Below are 18964 nucleotides of genomic sequence, written 5' to 3' on the forward strand. Positions count from 1 at the left end.
AATCAATACTAATATAAAGATATTATTAGTATTTTAATTAACAAACAATAAACTTGTACATTTATTTTGGTGGTTTCAATTTCAGTTTATTTATTGTCATGTTAAATTTTAGGTTAAAACATCTTTAATGTTTTTATTATGAGTAGTGTAAATATTAAATATTTTTTTTGTATGTTTTGTGGTGGTTATTTCAACATTTTATTATAAGATTCATTTAAACAATACAGTCATTTTTAGAACATGACTGTTTTGTTTGTTTATTGCAATTTTTATAATTTATTACACTGTTCTAATTCACAAAAACACAAAATAATAAATAAACAAAATAATCACAACCATATGACAGCGGAAACGAACATTAAAGAAAGAAAACAAAACATTGTTATTGTTCCTATATTTGTATATATTTTTTTTATCCAAATCTCATCTTGCAGTAACTGTACTTGTACTAGTAACTAAATAACCCTCAGACGTCATACTAGCTGAAATGAATTTTTAGTTAGCTGTTATAGCATCAGCAATTTCTTTGACAACTAGTAACATTTGAAATTATGAAAATCAAGGGTATCAAAACAGTTTGGGACTTGTATGAAAATCGAATATTGCTTTAATTTAACTCTGTGTGACGAATACCATGTGTACTTTGTATAAACACTCTAAAGAAATCTGGGAATGTAATTACGTTTTCTATATACAGAAGTATTTTTCATGTTTGTCTTTGCAAGCTATTTGAATGTGTGTGTGAATGTGTATAAAAGGTTTTTTCTTCCTTATTTGGGGTGCAAAATATGACCTACCTGTGGTCATCATGTTTTGAATTTTTAGTTTTTGGTTTTAATTTTTGAAAAACAATAAGTATATGAGGTAAAAAACATTTGTTTCAGTGGTGTTACCAGGATGCCAGGTGTTGGTGGGCATTAGTCTTACTTGGGGGGGGGGGGGGGGGGGGGGGGTGCAAAAAAAAAAAAAAAAAACTACAAAGCTCAAGTAGGTGGAAATCCAGCATAGGGCTACTGCACGTTAAAACATGTTTTGGTTTCTCCTTCAGATATCTGGTGTTGTGATTTGATCTAAACACACAAAAGTTGATTTGATTTTATTTGACTTACAACACATCCATAACTGAACAGTATGGACATGCAGGTGACAATGTTTTTTTTAGGTAACCTATTGTAGTTCCTCGGTTTTATTATTATCATTATAGTTATTCTTTGTTCCGCAGCCCCTTTCAGCTCAATTTGACCCCCTTTGAATGGTTCAAAATTCACCAAAATCCGCAGGCAGATCAAGACAGGTGCAATCTTTGATACCGTGTAAAGACAAATTCCAAATACACTATGTAGCGCCCCCCAGCAGTCATTCTTTGTCATGCTTTGAGCCCTACTTTGACCCCCTCAGAATGCTTCAAAACTCACCAAACCCAACAGCCAGGTGAACACTGGTGAAAACTTTGCTAAAATGTAGAAGAAAAAAAAGAGAAAAAAAAAAAAAATATGCGTAAATGTGTAGTAACAAAACCTTCATTTCATTTTTAAGGTGAAAGAGAAGGTAACAATGCAAAAGTTAAAACTTAGAACACATAGGAATGAATGAAATACCATACGCGGTGCCCAGACTGCCGTTAGTACTACATCCAGTTTTCTTTGGGTGGACAGCAGAGCGTGTCCATGGGTGGGCACTGACACCCCACCCCCCCCCAGTTACGCCCCTGCTTGATATGATAAGAATGTTTTCTGTTGTACATAAATAATCCAACATATATAAAAAAATTAAGACATGTGATGGGAGGGACTCACGGTCGAGCCGTTACTCCTCCACATTGAGAGGAGCCAGCTGAGGTGGCTGGGGCATCTGGTACGAATGCCTCCTGGATGCCACCCTGGAGAGGTGTTGAGCCTCCCAGGACAGGAGAGGCTATGTCTCTTGGCTGGCCTGGGAACGCCTTGGGATGCTGCCGGAAGAGTTAGTTGAAGTTGCTGGGGAGAGGGAAGTCTGGGCTTCCCTACTAAAGCTTCACCCTCACGACCCAACCCCGGATTAAGTGTTGGATGCATGGATGGATGGATGGATGGATTCATTAGAAACAGACTTCGCTAGAATTATCCTAGGAGGTAGACATATTTCACTTGCTTCTGTACCGTTCAAAATAAACAGAGCTGGAATTCAGTGGAGTATCACGCACTGCAGTTGGCAGATACGTTACACACAATTTCCCTCAGTCACTAAGAAATTCTATTTTAGAAGACAAGCCACTCTGTAAAAATGATTTTCCCAAACATTCCATCTTACTCTTTCTGCCTGTCTTCCCTGAAGTGTTGCCCCAGAGCGGTGTTTCCCGACTCTCACAAACTCACATGTTGCTTTTTTACCTGCAAGCGCGCCTGATGCAAATGGCCGAGAACGACGGTTACCATGGGGACGCAAATATGATTAACGGGCCCTTCATTTGCTTCCCCACCTAAGCACTCTGGGCGGGTTACGGCTCACTCTAATGCATGATTAAGCACTGTTAAGGGAGACATGCCGGTCCACGCAGGCTACAGGGAACATCAAATTGCTCCAATTTGGTCTTACTCTTTTTTTCTGAGTCACTCTTTTTTTCGGAATCTCTCTTTTTGTCTAACCAACCATACGCTGTCTCTCTCTCTCTCTTGCTCTCTGGTCTCCTTGATCCCGATCTCGCCGTCCTTTACTCCGAATCCATCATCTACTCCCACGTTTTCCCTCCCTCCCTTCCTCCCTCCATCGCCCACCTTGCCAACATCTGCCTGACAACAAGGTGGCCTCTTTTTTCTCTATAAGGCCAGTTGTGACGATGGGAAGGGATGAATGTGTGTTATGTGTATATATTTAAAGAGTTAGGTGCCGTCCTGAACCCAAGTGCTGATTGGTGTTTGCAGATGATTAGCTGTCATGGCGACAGACAGTTTTTGCACAAATCGCTTTATGTGTGCAGACAGCAAGGCCGATAAACAGGCAAAGAGGAGAAAAAGGATATACACACAGGGTGTTATGATATTAAATCTGTTTTAGTGCGATTGAGACTCAGCAGAAGCAGCCTGAGCTCGAGCAGAGACGATAAGTTATTGGGCTCCTCTTAAAAGTGTCAAAATGTTATTCTAAAGGGGGGAAAAAATCTCATTTTATACCTGTCTTAACCGTGTGTGTACGTGTGTGTGTTTTGGTAAATATGTCAATGTCAGGCCCCTCTCCCGAAGTTCTCATATTTCCCATGGGCCTAACCAAGCAGCAAAGCCTTCGCTTTTTGCAACCATTTGCTGCTCTCTATCGTCCCTCCGAGAAACAGCAACACGGCTGATTTGAATAACGGTTCGACGCACCGTGATTGATGAGTGCCTTAAAACAAGCGGCAGTCACGCTCTGTTCTGCCTATCAATCCAGAGTAATGCGTTCACCCTTCAATTAGATTGATTGTCTCTGTCTGCCTGAAGTGATCATCAGCATGTGAACAGGCAAGGCGGATTAATTAATTCATCAAATGCTGAAGTAAATGAAGCTGTGGATTACTGACGGCTGCGACTTTGCATTTTTTGTGGGTATTTTTTAATTATCTTTCTTGGAATTGTACGTTAGAGGGCACCTCTGCCTCATAGATTGCATGTTTCCCCTGTGCTTGCATGGCCGTTCTCAAGTTTTTCTTTTAATCCCTAAAAGCAAGAGATGCAAGCAAGATGTGTGTGAGATGTGTGAATAGTTGTCCACTCAGAGATGAATGACAACATTTTCCACGTTCGTCACACGTGTTTGTCATGTTCTGTCATGCTGTCGCTACAGCTAAAATGTGGATGCCAGGAACAACCAAAATGTTAACAAGGTGTAAAACTGAAATGTTATTCAATGGCGATGTCAGTCACCTGACCTGAACCCCATTGAGCATGCAGTTCACTTGCTTTTGACAAAACTGAAGGGAAAATACCCCAAAACAAGCAGGAAATAAAGATAGTTGTAGTAGAGCCTTGCTAGATGAAATCTAATGTCTGAGATCCAGACTTGACCAATTTTAACACTAAAATCTATAGTCTTCCCTGTAGGTAATATGAAATATTAAAAAAATAATAATAATCCGTTACAACCATAACCATGTAAACGACTCCAAAGGTTTACAGTTCTGCAGTTGTGGGTTCTAATACTCTTGTAGAAATACTGTGGTTTCCTCCCACATTCCAAAATCATGCTTTGAAGCAAGGGCGTAGGTTTGCATAGGGACGGTAGCATAGGGACGGTAGCGACATAACACAACTTTTCAGCATGTTCAAATTGTCCCCGCCAACTTTAAGCAACCTTATTTGCATTATATAAAGATTTCAGTCAGATAGGTAATTTAGATTGTCTTCCCATTTGTTGTAGGGATAGAATTCACCCTACCATTATTAATTGAATTACTTTCATTATGTTCAGACTTACATTTACCCATTTTCATTTGCTGAATGTGCCGGTCCATTTTTTTTTCCCCTCAAAAGAACATTTGATTGGCTGATGACTAGAACTCTCACATTCACACAATTCGGACAGACATACAGTGGGACAAATAAATATTTAGTCAACCACTAATAGGGAATGGGACGTACTACGTCACTGTTTGGACGCGCCTCCATGCTGGCAATATGATTTACTTCCGGTTCGGCAGAGTCAATGCAGATTGTAACGTGTGGTAGTGCTAAGCTAACTCCTTCGGTGTTTTAGAAAGAAAATATGGGCGTTTATTGTTGCGTTACCGGGTGCAGCAGCGTCTCCCACAGACAAAAAGGGGTTAGGAAAAATGGACTCACTTTTCACCGTTTTCCTGCATGGAGGACCAAATATCAGATCACGAAGGTACGACGGATGGCTGGATTGCAGCGGTTCGTCGGAAAAGCATTTCTTATGATCATATTTCTGCTGGAATGAGAGTGTGTTCCTGTCATCTCTACTCTTGTAAGTTGAACGATTTATCCACTTTTGGTTTCAATACGTTTTTCTTTTTTTACACCGTTGTGTAAATCTGCCTCGGTAGCAATGCTCGCCTACTACGACTCACCTACCTGTTGTGTTCCTAGGTAAACCTGCTGACAACACATCCCGATTGGTCACCATCTCTCTTCTTGGATCATTTGACAAAGAAAATTTGTTCAATGGAGTGGTTCCATTTGTCCTGTGTCGGACTCAAACAAGCCCCTGCTGCAGACGCCATCTGGGTCTGCCCTTCTCGTCGATGAACTGCGGGCTTTTAACTTGTGAAAATGCAAGAACTGTAATGCACATATTTATTCTGCCTGGCTATTTAACTATGGCCAGTGACGTTGTTTTTTTTAATCACTTTTCATTGTAATGTTGAATTTATATATTCTATTATTATTTTTAATTTATAATATTCTTATTTGCACTAATGTAGACTTTAGACTGTCAATTCAAATAGTGTTGGAAAAGTTGCAATACCTAAAATAGAAATGCAAGAACTGTAAAGTACATATTTATACACGTTTATTTACCTAAGGCCACTGGATGTTTTTTAACTGCTTTGAAAAATACAGGTTTTGTTGTGATCTTGTATTTATATAGTATATAGCTTATTATAATGTATTATGTATTATAATATTTGCTGCCCCCTGCCAGAGTGTGGGCCATTTTGTACTAAAAGGATTTTAAACTGTCAGTTCAAATACTGTGTTGGAGACTAGTACTTGCAATACTTAAAATGGAAATGCAAGAACTTTAAACCACATATTTATTCTGTCTGGCAATTTACCCAAGGCCAGTAAATAGTTTTTAAACTGCTTTGACAAAGACACATTTATGTTAAACTTGTATATATTACTTATAATTATATAATATTTGCTGACCCCGTCAGAGGGTGGGCCTTGTTTGCACTAATTTAAAGATTTTAAACTGTCAGCTCAAATACTGTATTGGAGAAGTTGCATTACTTGAAATAAATCTATTGCAACTTATCAGTCCCAGTTCTTGTCTACAACACTGTCCACACATTGTCAATGCATATTCCAAATAGAATAACAAAATTAAGTCACCTGACTTTGTAATTATTACACCTGTTTATTATGAAGACCTGAAGTAAACAACAAGCAGTTACAGTTTGTCAAGAAGTTGTTCAAGTCATGTTTTGGTATTCATATTTTATTGACTTTTCACAACAACACTTGGGATCGTGTTTGTAAGAGCAGAGCAAACTGAAGTTTCAGCGTGCACTCTTCGCCTTTCCAACCTCTCATAACGCTCCGATGTGGTGCGCTTGACCTCAGAATAACCCAAGAAGAGATATGGTGACCAATCGGGATGTGTTGTCAGCATTTCATATGCAGGTTTTCCTAGTAACACAACAGGTAGGTGAGGAGGAGGAGTAGGTTAGCATTGCTACCGAGGCAGATTTACACAACAGTAAAAAAACACACAAAAAAAAAACGTATTGAAACCAAAACGGATAAATCGTTCAACTTACAAGAGTAGAGATGAGGGGAATACTCTTTCCAGCAGAAATATGATCATAAGAAATGCTTTTCCGACGAACCGCTGCAATCCAGCCATCCGTAGTACCTTCGTGATCTGATATTTGGTCCTCCATGCAGGAAAACGGTGAAAAGTGAGTCCATTTTTCCTAACCCCTTTTTGTCTGTGGGAGACGCTGCTGCACCCGGTAACGCAACAATAAACGCCCATATTTTCTTTCTAAAACACCGAAGGAGTTAGCTTAGCACTACCACACGTTACAATCCGCATTGACTCTGCCGAACCGGAAGTAAATCATATTGCCAGCATGGAGGCGCGTCCAAACAGTGACGTAGTACGTCCCATTCCCTATTGTGCAAGTTCTTCCACTTGAAAATATTAGAAAGGCCTGTAATTGTCAACATGGTTAAACCTCAACCATAAGAGACAGAATGTGAAAAAAAAAAAACAGAAAATCACATTGTTTGATTTTTAAATAATTTATTTGCAAATCATGGTGGAAAATAAGTATTTGGTCAATACCAAAAGTTCATCCCAATACTTTGTTATGTACTCTTTGTTGGCAATAACGGAGGCCAAACGTTTTCTGTAACTCTTCACAAGCTTTTCACACACTGTTGCTGGTATTTTGGCCCATTCCTCCATGCAGATCTCCTCTAGAGCAGTAATGTTTTGGGGCTGTCGTAGGGCAACACGGACTTTCAACTCCCTCCACAGATTTTCTATGGGGTTGAGATCTGGAGACTGGCTAGGCCACTCCAGGACCTTGAAATGCTTCTTTCGAAGCCAGTCCTTTGTTGCCCTGGCAGTGTGTTTGGGATCATTGTCATGCTGAAACACTAAGCCACGTCTTATCTTCAATGCCCTTGCTGATGGAAGGAGATTTTCACTCAAAATCTCTGGATACGTGGCCCCATTCATTCTTTCCTTTACACAGATCAGTCGCCCTGGTCCCTTTGCAGAAAAACAGCCCCAAAGCATGATATTTCCACCTCCATGCTTCACAGTGGGTATGGTGCAATTCAGTATTCTTTTACCGACAAACACGAGAACCTGTGTTTCTACCAAAAAGTTCTGTTTTGGTTTTATCTGACCATAACACATTCTCCCAGTCCTCTTCTGGATCATCCAAATGCTCTCTAGCGAACCACAGACGGCCCTGGACGTGTACTTTCTTCAGCAGAGGGACATGTCTGGCAGTGCAGGATTTGAGTCCCTGGCGGCGCATTGTGTTACTCATACTGTTGTTACTGTGGTCCCAGCTCTCTGTAGGTCATTCACTAGGTCCCCCATGTGGTTCTGGGATTTTTGCTCACCCTTTTTGTCATCATTTTGACGCCACGCGGTGAGGAGGAAGTTGAAAGTCCGTGTGGCCCAACGACAGCCCAAAACATCACTGCTCTAGAGGAGATCTGCATGGCGGAATGGGCCAAAATACCAGGAACAGTGTGCGAATAGCTTGTGAAGAGTTACAGAAAACGTTTGGCCTCCGTTATTGCCAACGAAGGGTACATAACAAAGTATTGAGATGAACTTTTGGTATCGACCAAATACTTATTTTCTACCATGATTTGCAGATAAATTCTTTAAAAATCAAACAATGTGATTTTCTGGGTTTTTTTCCACATTCTGTCTCTCATGGTTGAGGTTTACCCATGTTGAAAATTACAGGCCTTTCTAATATTTTCAAGTGGGAGAACTTGCACAATTAATGGTTGACTAGATACTTATTTGCCCCACTGTATGTGTGAATATGCTGCCTCCTCCGCCCCCTTTGAAGAAGAGGGATATTTTTTCGGCCAGCAGCAGCCACTGTAAGTAATATAAAAAGACGTCAATGTTGTGGAGGTGGGGAACACCCCACTAATTTTGCTCCTGAAAGTCCGGCCTACATTAGAGTTAGCATAAAATTAAACTGTTTGAACTTGCTAACCTGTAAAACTCAAGTAGAAAGCTGCTTAGAGAGGTGTCTTCGGCCCCCTTGAATCTTGCAACCTTTCGCCACATTTCAGGCTTCAAACATAAAGATACAAAATTTTAATTTTTTGTCAAGAATCAACAACAAGTGGGACACAATCATGAAGTGGAACAAAATTTATTGGATAATTTAAACTTTTTTAACAAATAAAAAACTGAAAAGTGGGATGTGCAATATTATTCGGCCCCCTTGCGTTAATACTTTGTAGCGCCACCTTTTGCTCCAATTACAGCTGCAAGTCGCTTGGGGTATGTTTCTATCAGTTTTGCACATCGAGAGACTGACATTCTTGCCCATTCTTCCTTGCAAAACAGCTCGAGCTCAGTGAGGTTGGATGGAGAGTGTTTGTGAACAGCAGTCTTCAGCTCTTTCCACAGATTCTCGATTGGATTCAGGTCTGGACTTTGACTTGGCCATTCTAACACCTGGATACGTTTATTTTTTAACCATTCCATTGTAGATTTGGCTTTATGTTTTGGATCATTGTCCTGTTGGAAGATAAATCTCCGTCCCAGTCTCAGGTCTTGTGCAGATACCAACAGGTTTTCTTCCAGAATGTTCCTGTATTTGGCTGCATCCATCTTCCCGTCAATTTTAACCATCTTCCCTGTCCCTGCTGAAGAAAAGCAGGCCCAAACCATGATGCTGCCACCACCATGTTTGACAGTGGGGATGGTGTGTTCAGGGTGATGAGCTGTGTTGCTTTTACGCCAAACATATCGTTTTGCATTGTGGCCAAAAAGTTCAATTTTGGTTTCATCTGACCAGAGCACCTTCTTCCACATGTTTGGTGTGTCTCCCAGGTGGCTTGTGGCAAACTTTAAACGAGACTTTTTATGGATATCTTTGAGAAATGGCTTTCTTCTTGCCACTCTTCCATAAAGGCCAGATTTGTGCAGTGTACGACTGATTGTTGTCCTATGGACAGACTCTCCCACCTCAGCTGTAGATCTCTGCAGTTCATCCAGAGTGATCATGGGTCTCTTGGCTGCGTCTCTGATCAGTTTTCCCCTTGTTTGAGAAGAAAGTTTGGAAGGACGGCCGGCTCTTGGTAGATTTGCAGTGGTCTGATGCTCCTTCCATTTCAATATGATGGCTTGCACAGTGCTCCTTGAGATGTTTAAAACTTGGGAAATCTTTTTGTATCCAAATCCGGCTTTAAACTTCTCCACAACAGTATCTCGGACCTGCCTGGTGTGTTCCTTGGTTTTCATAATGCTCTCTGCACTTTAAACAGAACCCTGAGACTATCACAGAGCAGGTGCATTTATACGGAGACTTGATTACACACAGGTGGATTCTATTTATCATTATCGGCCATTTAGGACAACATTGGATCATTCAGAGATCCTCACTGAACTTCTGGAGTGAGTTTGCTGCACTGAAAGTAAAGGGGCTGAATAATATTGCACGCCCCACTTTTCAGTTTTTTATTTGTTAAAAAAGTTTAAATTATCCAATAAATGTTGTTCCACTTCACGATTGTGTCCCACTTGTTGTTGATTCTTGACAAAAAAATTAAATTTCATATCTTCATGTTTGAAGCCTGAAATGTGGCGAAAGGTTGCAAGATTCAAGGGGGCCGAATACTTTTGCAAGGCACTGAAGGAACCAGCTATTTTTGAGAAATGTACCCGATCTGTTTGGTCTTATTATGTCCGTAGCAAAAAGTGCACATGCACGTTATGCTGTTATAGCGTCCCTACCAATGTTGAGACCAAACCTACACCCTTGCTTTGAAGGTTACAGTATGTAAGGACTCTAACCTGGCTTTCATGTTAGTGTGGATGTTTGTTTTTCTATATGTGTACTGGAATCTGTTGGGGGCAAGTTCAGGGTGAACATGCTTCCTGCCAAATTCAGACGGTATAGATTTAAGCACACCTGCAATCCAAGTGAGGACAAGCAGTACAGATAATGGATAGATGCGTGAATGGAAATTGTCCCATTACTTTGGGTACCATCCAAAGTGGAAGCCTGGGGGGGAGGGGGGGGTGTCGGTCAATGAATAAAATGAGATTTTTTTTTAATCACTAATCCATCTATTAAGACAAATTAGACAAAGTACATCATACCATGCATGTTTGTGCCATAGGTCTGTCGGGAATACCAGAGGGGCAACTGCACCCGTGGCGAGAACGACTGTCGCTTCGCACATCCGTCCGACAGCACCATGATAGACACCAACGATAACACAGTCACAGTGTGCATGGACTACATCAAGGGCCGCTGCTCTCGGGAGAAGTGCAAGTACTTCCACCCGCCAGCTCACCTACAGGCCAAAATCAAAGCGGCCCAACATCAAGTTAACCAGGCAGCGGCCGCTGCGGCCATGGTGGGCATCCTTGCTAAGTTAATTATTTAAAGGGCATGTCAATCAGATACAATGTTATGCTAGACTGTCTACTACTTTTGAATTTGTGAGTATCACATACTGTATACCATGACATCTAACTAGACATTAACACGGAAACCGCCTCTCAAAAAGCCATAGTTCACAGAAAGCAGTTATAGATTAATAAATCAAGCACTCACAATGTGAGCAACAATTAGTTTGAGTGGTTCAAAACAATCCATTCTGTAAATGTAGTTTGCTAAAGGTTATTTTATCTCTCTATGCTAAAATCCCTGTAACAATTTGCATGTTCTGGTCTTGTTGTTAACTACATTTCAATGATTGTTTTTTTTTTGTTTTGTTTTGTTTTATGTTTTTCCACACCGACCCACAATGCACTGCTGCCTGCCCCCCCATGATGCACCCGCCGCTTGCTGGTTTATGTTAATGCGCTTGAACCATTGGCCCATTGACATTATGTGCTCGCTGCCTGCTAATTAAGACTCAGTCAGCTGTCAAATCACCGAAGCGGCCCTTCGACCCAGCTTTTGACCTGGTACCTATGACCTTTCACCTCTTGGCCTGGCATGTGATTGTTGTCTCCTGCAGTAGTTGTTTATTTTCCCTGGGCTGATGAACTGACGACATTGAAATAATTTCCTCAGATAGTGGCCTTCACTCTAATTGGCTGTATGCCACAAACGTCAATTATATGATCTCAGACACCTGAATTTGTTCCATTCCATTTCATGACTCAAAATCAGATCATAACATATATTTTCTACTTTTAGGACCGTGACATTGACGAGTGATTTTTTTTTTAATGAAAATTATGCTGAAGACCAAATGAAAAACAAATAATTGGGCTGCCTCTGATTATATATAAAAGTCCCATATAAGTTTTGGCATACAGTCAAATAAATGTCATTCATCAGGTGCCACTGTGATAAATACACTAGTGGCTGTGATGACCTTTTTTGACAACGCCATGTGTCATGTCAAATTGTGAAAATAGTTTCCACAGTACTGCTTAATAATAATAATGACAATAATGTATTGTTTAAAAAGCCTAATTAATGCCTGCATCCCAATAAACGCTTCGTATTCCTATATGCTTGAAGATGCCTGTGGCCACGATATGAGTGAATATATTATCTTAAACTACTCACATCACATTCTGTATTAGAACAGTGGCAAATAGCAATTTATTAGTTATTTTGAAAAAATCAAGAGTAAATAAATAATTATACATGCATCTAAGACTAGGTTCATATGGCAGGTCTTAATGCACGAATCCAATTTTTTAATGTTTTTCTGACTCGAGTCGAACTTGACTGTCTGAACGGGACAAGTCGCATAAAAGTGAAACATTGCAAATCCAATCTGGGTCACCTTTGTATGTGGTTTAAATCCGATCTGGGCCACATTTTTCCAATGTAGCGGTGGTCTGGACTGTCAAGTCTCCCAAATCGGAATTCATGCAGCAATTATGTCAGCAAAGAGCAAGAGCGGCACGCAAGATGGCAGCAATGTAGCTGTTCTTTAGCGTTAGCGTCTTACTTTAACTACGCAAGTGGCGGGCTTGACCACAGTCATAAAAAATACAATTAAGAAAAGGATAAGCCTGATGCTCGGTTTCTTACTGTGCGCCAAATGAGCAATATGTCAGTATTGCTTACATGGCCAAGTTGGGGCAAACTGACGCACACACATCAGGCTAATGTGTCCGTCATGCACATACAGTATATTTTGCCTAGCGCATGCCTCAGTTTGCCTAGCAGGTGTCGGACTGTGAATTAGTTTGCATGCGTAATCCTTGAACGGGCTCAAAGGACAAAGGCAGTCTGAACTGACACACCAAAAAAACAGATATGACAAAAAAATCGGAATTGTGCATTAAGACCTGCAGTGTGAACCTAGCCTAAATGTCAATTCATCACCTACTCAGTCTAGAACGCTTGTAGAATGTAGTATTTGTGTGTAGGGTTGTAGTCTTGCAACATTTGAGACGTTTTACTGTGTATGAGAGCGTATTCTAGTTTCATGGTGATTCAATGAAGCTTTCTTCACGTGTTTTAGTGGTCCTGCTATATATCAATCCAGCAGATGCTTTTTTTGTCGTTGTCAGGATAAGATCCTTAACCTTAATGATAGTGTTGACATTGTTTCTGTCGTTACATCCTCTAACTTTATCCTTTCCCCCTCTGCCCCGAACATGTCGTCCGTTATGGCCGCTCTCATTCCCCTCATCAGGGGCTCCCTCCCGTCCTGCCCCCTTTACCAAAGAGACCCGCACTTGAAAAAGCCAACGGTGCCACCACAATGTTCAACACCGGTGTATTCCAGTACCAACAGGCCCTAGCCAACATGCAATTCCAGCAGCAGGCTGCCTTCATCCCGTCGGGTGAGTCCTGACACACAAGCATTGCCCTTTTTGCATGTCTGCTGGCTGCCAAGTCATATGGAAAGCTACTTTTTCACTAATTGATACACGACACTTAATTTGTGATCCCATAAATATTAGCATTAGCTTTGTCAATAAGGTGATAACATATTCTTTTGGAATAAAAACAACAACAGTATGTCCAGATCCACATTTTAGGTAGTGCCTCACCCAAAGTAAAGGGGACCTTAAAAATATTGAGTAATGTTTTATTTGAAATGTGTTTGTAGGGGAACTTGTGAACAAAATATATATTTGAGGTACTCCAAGGTAGTGTATAACCGTATAAATTAGTTTTTTTCGGGCACCTTTATTAGCTTTTTAATCATAGAAATGCCCCAAAAATGTATTCTGAACAAAACTAAAATGTACTTGGATGTGCAATCAGAGCTTGACATGAAATGACATTTGAGTTGTGTGTGAATGATCAAAGGACACTATGGGAATTGAGCTGTAACAATACATCACAGTCACAGTCTGGATCCATTATGCAAACACAATGAGTATTGATACTGTGTCTGCATTGTGCAAGCCTTGTTTCTCAATCACTATTGCGCTTTTTAGTTGACATTTCCACTCGATCAACGTTAACCGATAAAACCAATCACGAAACAGAGAAAAAAAGGCCTGTTTTTAATTGAGATTTTTTAGAATTTAGAATAGAGTTTTTATTCCCAGTACAAAAAAATCAACACGTTTCATATTCTTTTCTAATAAAGAGTACATGTTATGTAGCTATGTGTTCTCATCCAGATGAAAATCAATCATGTCTGATTTTTATAAATGACTTTTCTTCATTTTTTTTTGTTCCCCTCCCTTTCCACTCCAATTCCTGTTGCAATGCATGATGGGCAGGCTCGATATTGTGCATGACGCCTGCAACAAGTGTTGGTAGGTGCCAGCTTTCCTTATCAGTTCTACTGTTGTACATTTTTATGTAAAGCCTACACAACATGTGAGACAGCACACACACCTTCAACTGTTCAATCATACACTGCTGGCTAAAGTATTGGCACCCCTGCAATTCTGTCAGATAATGCTTAATTTCTCCCAGAAAATGATTGCAATTACAAATGCTTTGTTAGTAATATCTTCATTTATTTTGCTAGCAATGAAAAAACACAAAAGAGAAAAAAAAAAAATCAGTATTATTTTACATAAAACCGGACAAAAGTATTGGCACCCTCAGCCTAATACTTGGTAGCACAATCTTTAGACAAAATAACAACTACTTCCGGTATCCATCAATTAGTTTCTTACAATGCTCTGCTGGAATTTTAGACCATTCTTCTTTGGCCAACTGCTCCAGGTCTCTAAGATTTGAAGGATGCCTTCTCCAAACTGCCATTTTCGGCTCTCTCCACAGGTGTTCTATGAGATTCAGGTCTGGGCTCATTGCTGGCCACTTTAGAAGTCTCCAGTGCTTTCTCTCACACCATTTTCTAGTGCTTTTTGAAGTGTGTTTTGGGTCATTGTCCTGCCGAAAGACCCATGACCTCTGAGGGAGACCCAGCTTTCTCACACTGGGCCCTACCTTATGCTGCAAAATTTGTTGGTAGTTTTCAGACTTTATAATGCCATGCACACGGTTAAGTAGTCCAGTGCCAGAGGCAGCAAAGCAACCCTAAAACATCAGGCAACCTTCGCCATGTTTGACTGTGGGGACCGTGTTTTTTTAATGCCTCGTTTTTTTTTTTTCCTGTAAACTCTATGTTGAAGCCTTTTCCCAAAAAGCTCTACTTTTGTCTCATCTGAACAGAGAACATTTTTCCAAAACGTTTTTGACTTTCTCAGGTAAGTTTTGGCAAACACCAGCCTGGCTTTTTTCATGTCTCTGGGTCAGAAGTGGGGTCTTACTGGGTATTCTACCATAGAGTCCCTTTTCATTCTGACGCAGACTGATAGTACGGGTTGACACTGTTGTACCCTCGGACTGCAGGACAGCTTGAACTTGCTTGGATGTTAGTCGAGGTTCTTTATCCACCATCTGCTTAATCTTTCATTGAAATCTCTCGTCAATTATTATTTTCCGTCCACATCTACAGAGGTTAGCCACAGCGCCATTGGCTTTACACTTATTGATGACACTGCGCACGGTAGACACAGGAACATTCAGGTCTTTGGAGATGGACGTGTAGTCTTGAGATTGCCTATGCTTCCTCACAATTTTGCTTCTCAAGCCTTCAGACAGGTCTTTAGTCTTCTTTCTTTTCTCCATGCTCAATGTGGTACACACAATGAAACAGGACAGAGGTTGAGTCAACTTTAATCCATTTTAACTGGCTGAAAATGTGATTTAGTTATTGCCACCACCTGTTATGTGCCACAGGCAAGTAACAGGTACTGTTAATTACACAAATTAAAGAAGCATCACATGATTTTTCAAAGGGTGCCAATACTTTAGTCCGAGTTTTGTGTAAAATGATAATGATTTATTTTTTTTCCCATTCTCTCATTGCAAGTAAAATAAATGAAGATATTACTACCAAAGCATTTTAATTGCAATCATTTTCTGGGAGAAATTGAGCATTATCAACAGAACTGCAGTAGGGGTGCCAGTACTTTTGTCCAGCAGTGTATATACACACAAGCGATCCTAAGAGACTTTTCACCATTTAGAAAGAGTCTCACAACTTTTGATTAAGGGTACAGGATATATTTTTTAACGATTAATTTACACTTAAGGTGGCTTCACACTACACAATTTTCTGGGTATTGAAATATGATAGCATGAAAGATTACACGATAATAATCACAGATTGTCGTACCAGAGAATGAAAACATGATTCCACTACAAGAGTTAGAGAATCTGGGGTGCCGCACGCTAGATTGTGAGTCGGGCACAACATGATAATACTATAAAATAAACAGGAACAGAATGACACATGCTCCGTATGTTAAATTAATAATTTCTGGGAAATGCTCGATCGCTGTAATCCCTATCGAAATATGGGGGTTTTCATTCATTTTTAATTGCCAGTGCTTGTTTCGCTTCATGTCACGGTAGCTGTCCAACGCGTTCCATGGAGGTGAATGGCACAGCCACCCGCAATTTCTAAACTGATCAAATATGACATCAAATTACTTCTTAACGTTCTTGTTAGCAACTGGTGGGTTGCATAGTCGAACGCGCTCGACATGGCCCGAGCACCCTTGTTTTTGCGTAAGAATCATTAAAAAGCCAAATTCCCATTTAGTGTAAGACCATCTTTAGTCGTGTGAATCACTTTTAAGGTTCGGCTGCAGGTCTGACTGTCACCTAATGCATGTTGCAGGGTTTTTTTTTTTTTTTCCCAATGTATTCCAAGCTTGCTAACACCTCATGCTGTCTGGCTTTAAACATAAGGGAATTTCACTTTATTATACTTTGGAACTATTATTACTTCAAATAACAATGTACATGTGTGGTCAGATACTATTCCAAGTGTTACAAACACAATGATGAATATACATGCTTCACAAACAAATCACAAATGAGCCACAAAAAATTCATTTATGAGGCGTCTGAAATGTCCATGAAGAAATCATGTTTTTTTGCAGTGGCAGTGAGAACATATGGACCTCCAAATAGTCACTCATAATTAAATAAATAAAAACAACATTTTTAAATATATTCCATTTTGATAAATAAAACAAATTATGTTATAACGTCATTAAAACAAGGTAATATTATTGTTATGGAAAAGATTTTACAAGATGAAAAAAATACTTTGTGAAATACACTTTTAATTTCATAATGTCATTTTCCGCAATGGCCTTTTTCTTTCATAATGTCATTTTCCAGCACAATTGTGTGCTGTCAATCGCACCCGACCCCTTTGGCCCATCCCACAGGTGGTGAGCCCATGGGAAGGGGAACCCACGTTGCCCTTTCAGGCTGTGCCCGGCCGGGCCCCATGGGGACAGGCCTGGCCACCAGATGCTTGCCTTCGAGCCCCAACTCCAGGCCTGGCTCCAGACGGTGGCCCCGGTAACCCGCGTCCGGGCAAGGGAAACCTGACTCAATTTATTTTACTCGTCATAAGGGGTCATTCTGAGCCATGCTTAGTCTGGCCCCTCACCTAGGACCTGTTTGCCATGGATGACCCTGACAACATAGCTCCTAGGATCATTGGGACTCGCAAACCCCTCCACCACGATAAGGTGATGACTCACGGAGGGGAATTTCTTAATTAATTTAAGGTCCATATTACATAATTTCTCTGTCGTTTATCAAAATGGCATTTATTTCAAAATGTTGATTTATTTATTTTATTTTATTTTTGTGTTATTAGGACTCTTTTGGGGTTCCCTAAGAATGGATGGCATAAATTATTTCACATTCCCAGAGCGATTGATTAACTACAGTCACTTAAACGAAGAAGTAGTAACGTATTTTCTGCACTATAAGGTGCACCTAAAAGCCCTCAATCTTCTGAAAAGCCAACGGTGCGCATTATAATCCGGTGCACCTTATAGTGCGGAAAATATTGTAAGTTATTTCAGTGACCGGAATAGAACAGATAGAATTGACATGAAGCACCCACATTTTTAGAGTGTTCCACCTAGAGTGTGTACCTAGCATACACAAATGACAGACTTAGGTTGATGGGCTTATGGGCTAAACTAGAAAAGCACATACATTGTGCCCACGCCGAATCGCAAGATCCGCAGTAAAGATGTCCCCATCACTCATCTTTCCCGGTCATTTTTTGAGGCGGCATGCAAAAAATGCTTCTGATGAGCTTTTCAAACGCCTGTGTGTGTTTGTGTGATTTTTCCCTTCCCAAGTACCCATGATGCACGGTGCTACTCCAGCCACTGTGTCTGCAGCCACCACATCTGCCACAAGTGTTCCCTTTGCAACCGCCTCTGCCAATCAGGTTTGCTCTTCTTTTCTTCAATTGGTTGTCATGTGTTTGTGTGTATGTTTGTGTGCACCTTAATGAATTGTGAATGAAAGCATGAGGCTAAACTTCTCAGCTTGTATGATTGCTTATATCATTGGTAACCTTCATGTTGTATTTATGGTACTTATATACTGTATATAATCAGTTTCTCGGCTTCAGTCATGTTTTCACTCTTTTCTTTCAGATTCCGATAATATCTGCGGATCACCTGAATAGTCACAAATACGTGACCCAGATGTAGAAGCCTCAATCACTGCAGTATGTACTGACAACTTTCTTTCTTTCAAATTTCTTCATATTAAAATACATCCCTAATTACAACTAAGTTGCAACGTTGTGTTAAACACGAATAAAGACAGAAGACAAATAATACAAATCATATTCATCCAATATTTTAATTGAATAGACTACAAAGACTAGATATTCAATGTTCAAACAGATAAACGTTATTGTTTTTAGCAATTAAGTATGAACTAGAATGTTGTGGCTGCAACACATTCCAAAAAAGCTTCGCCATGGGATATGTTCGTAATGTGAAAAGAAAACGGTGATTACATTTTTGGCTAGTGAGGTCAAGGGTCGCCGAGATCAGAAAAGGAATTTTGCGATAACTTGATACTGAATTAACCTATTTAACTCGAACTTCCAGGGTAGCTGATATGATGAGAACCGAAATGACCAAAGGTCACAAAGGTCATAAATATAGTGATGCTTTGAATTTGGTTACTTAGGCGGCAATCTTCTTACTTGTACTCCTCTAGTTTTAATTACGTTATACGGTGGTACCTCGAGATACGAAAGCTTCGGCACACGAAAAATTAATTTTACGAAAAAATTTTCACAGCTTTTCTTCGCTT

General features: G+C 40.2%; 1 protein-coding gene across 5 annotated transcripts in view; it reads left to right on the plus strand.

Moving 5' to 3' along the window:
* Positions 1-18964, plus strand: part of LOC130917361 (muscleblind-like protein 1) — a 138939-nt gene that overhangs the window by 113093 nt on the left and 6882 nt on the right. For 2 of the 5 annotated variants that reach the window (XM_057838687.1, XM_057838688.1), the window contains 6 exons: positions 10536-10775; positions 11278-11331; positions 13029-13179; positions 14074-14109; positions 17989-18080; positions 18292-18365. In XM_057838687.1, the coding sequence (XP_057694670.1) occupies positions 10536-10775; positions 11278-11331; positions 13029-13179; positions 14074-14109; positions 17989-18080; positions 18292-18348 (630 nt within the window). In that variant the 3' untranslated portion in view covers positions 18349-18365. The remainder of the gene's footprint in view (positions 1-10535; positions 10776-11277; positions 11332-13028; positions 13180-14073; positions 14110-17988; positions 18081-18291; positions 18366-18964) is intronic. The other 3 variants (XM_057838689.1, XM_057838690.1, XM_057838691.1) reach the window with 3 other exon arrangements.

Source organism: Corythoichthys intestinalis, chromosome 6, assembly GCF_030265065.1.
Source record: "Corythoichthys intestinalis isolate RoL2023-P3 chromosome 6, ASM3026506v1, whole genome shotgun sequence".
Classification (NCBI taxonomy): Eukaryota; Metazoa; Chordata; class Actinopteri; order Syngnathiformes; family Syngnathidae; genus Corythoichthys; species Corythoichthys intestinalis.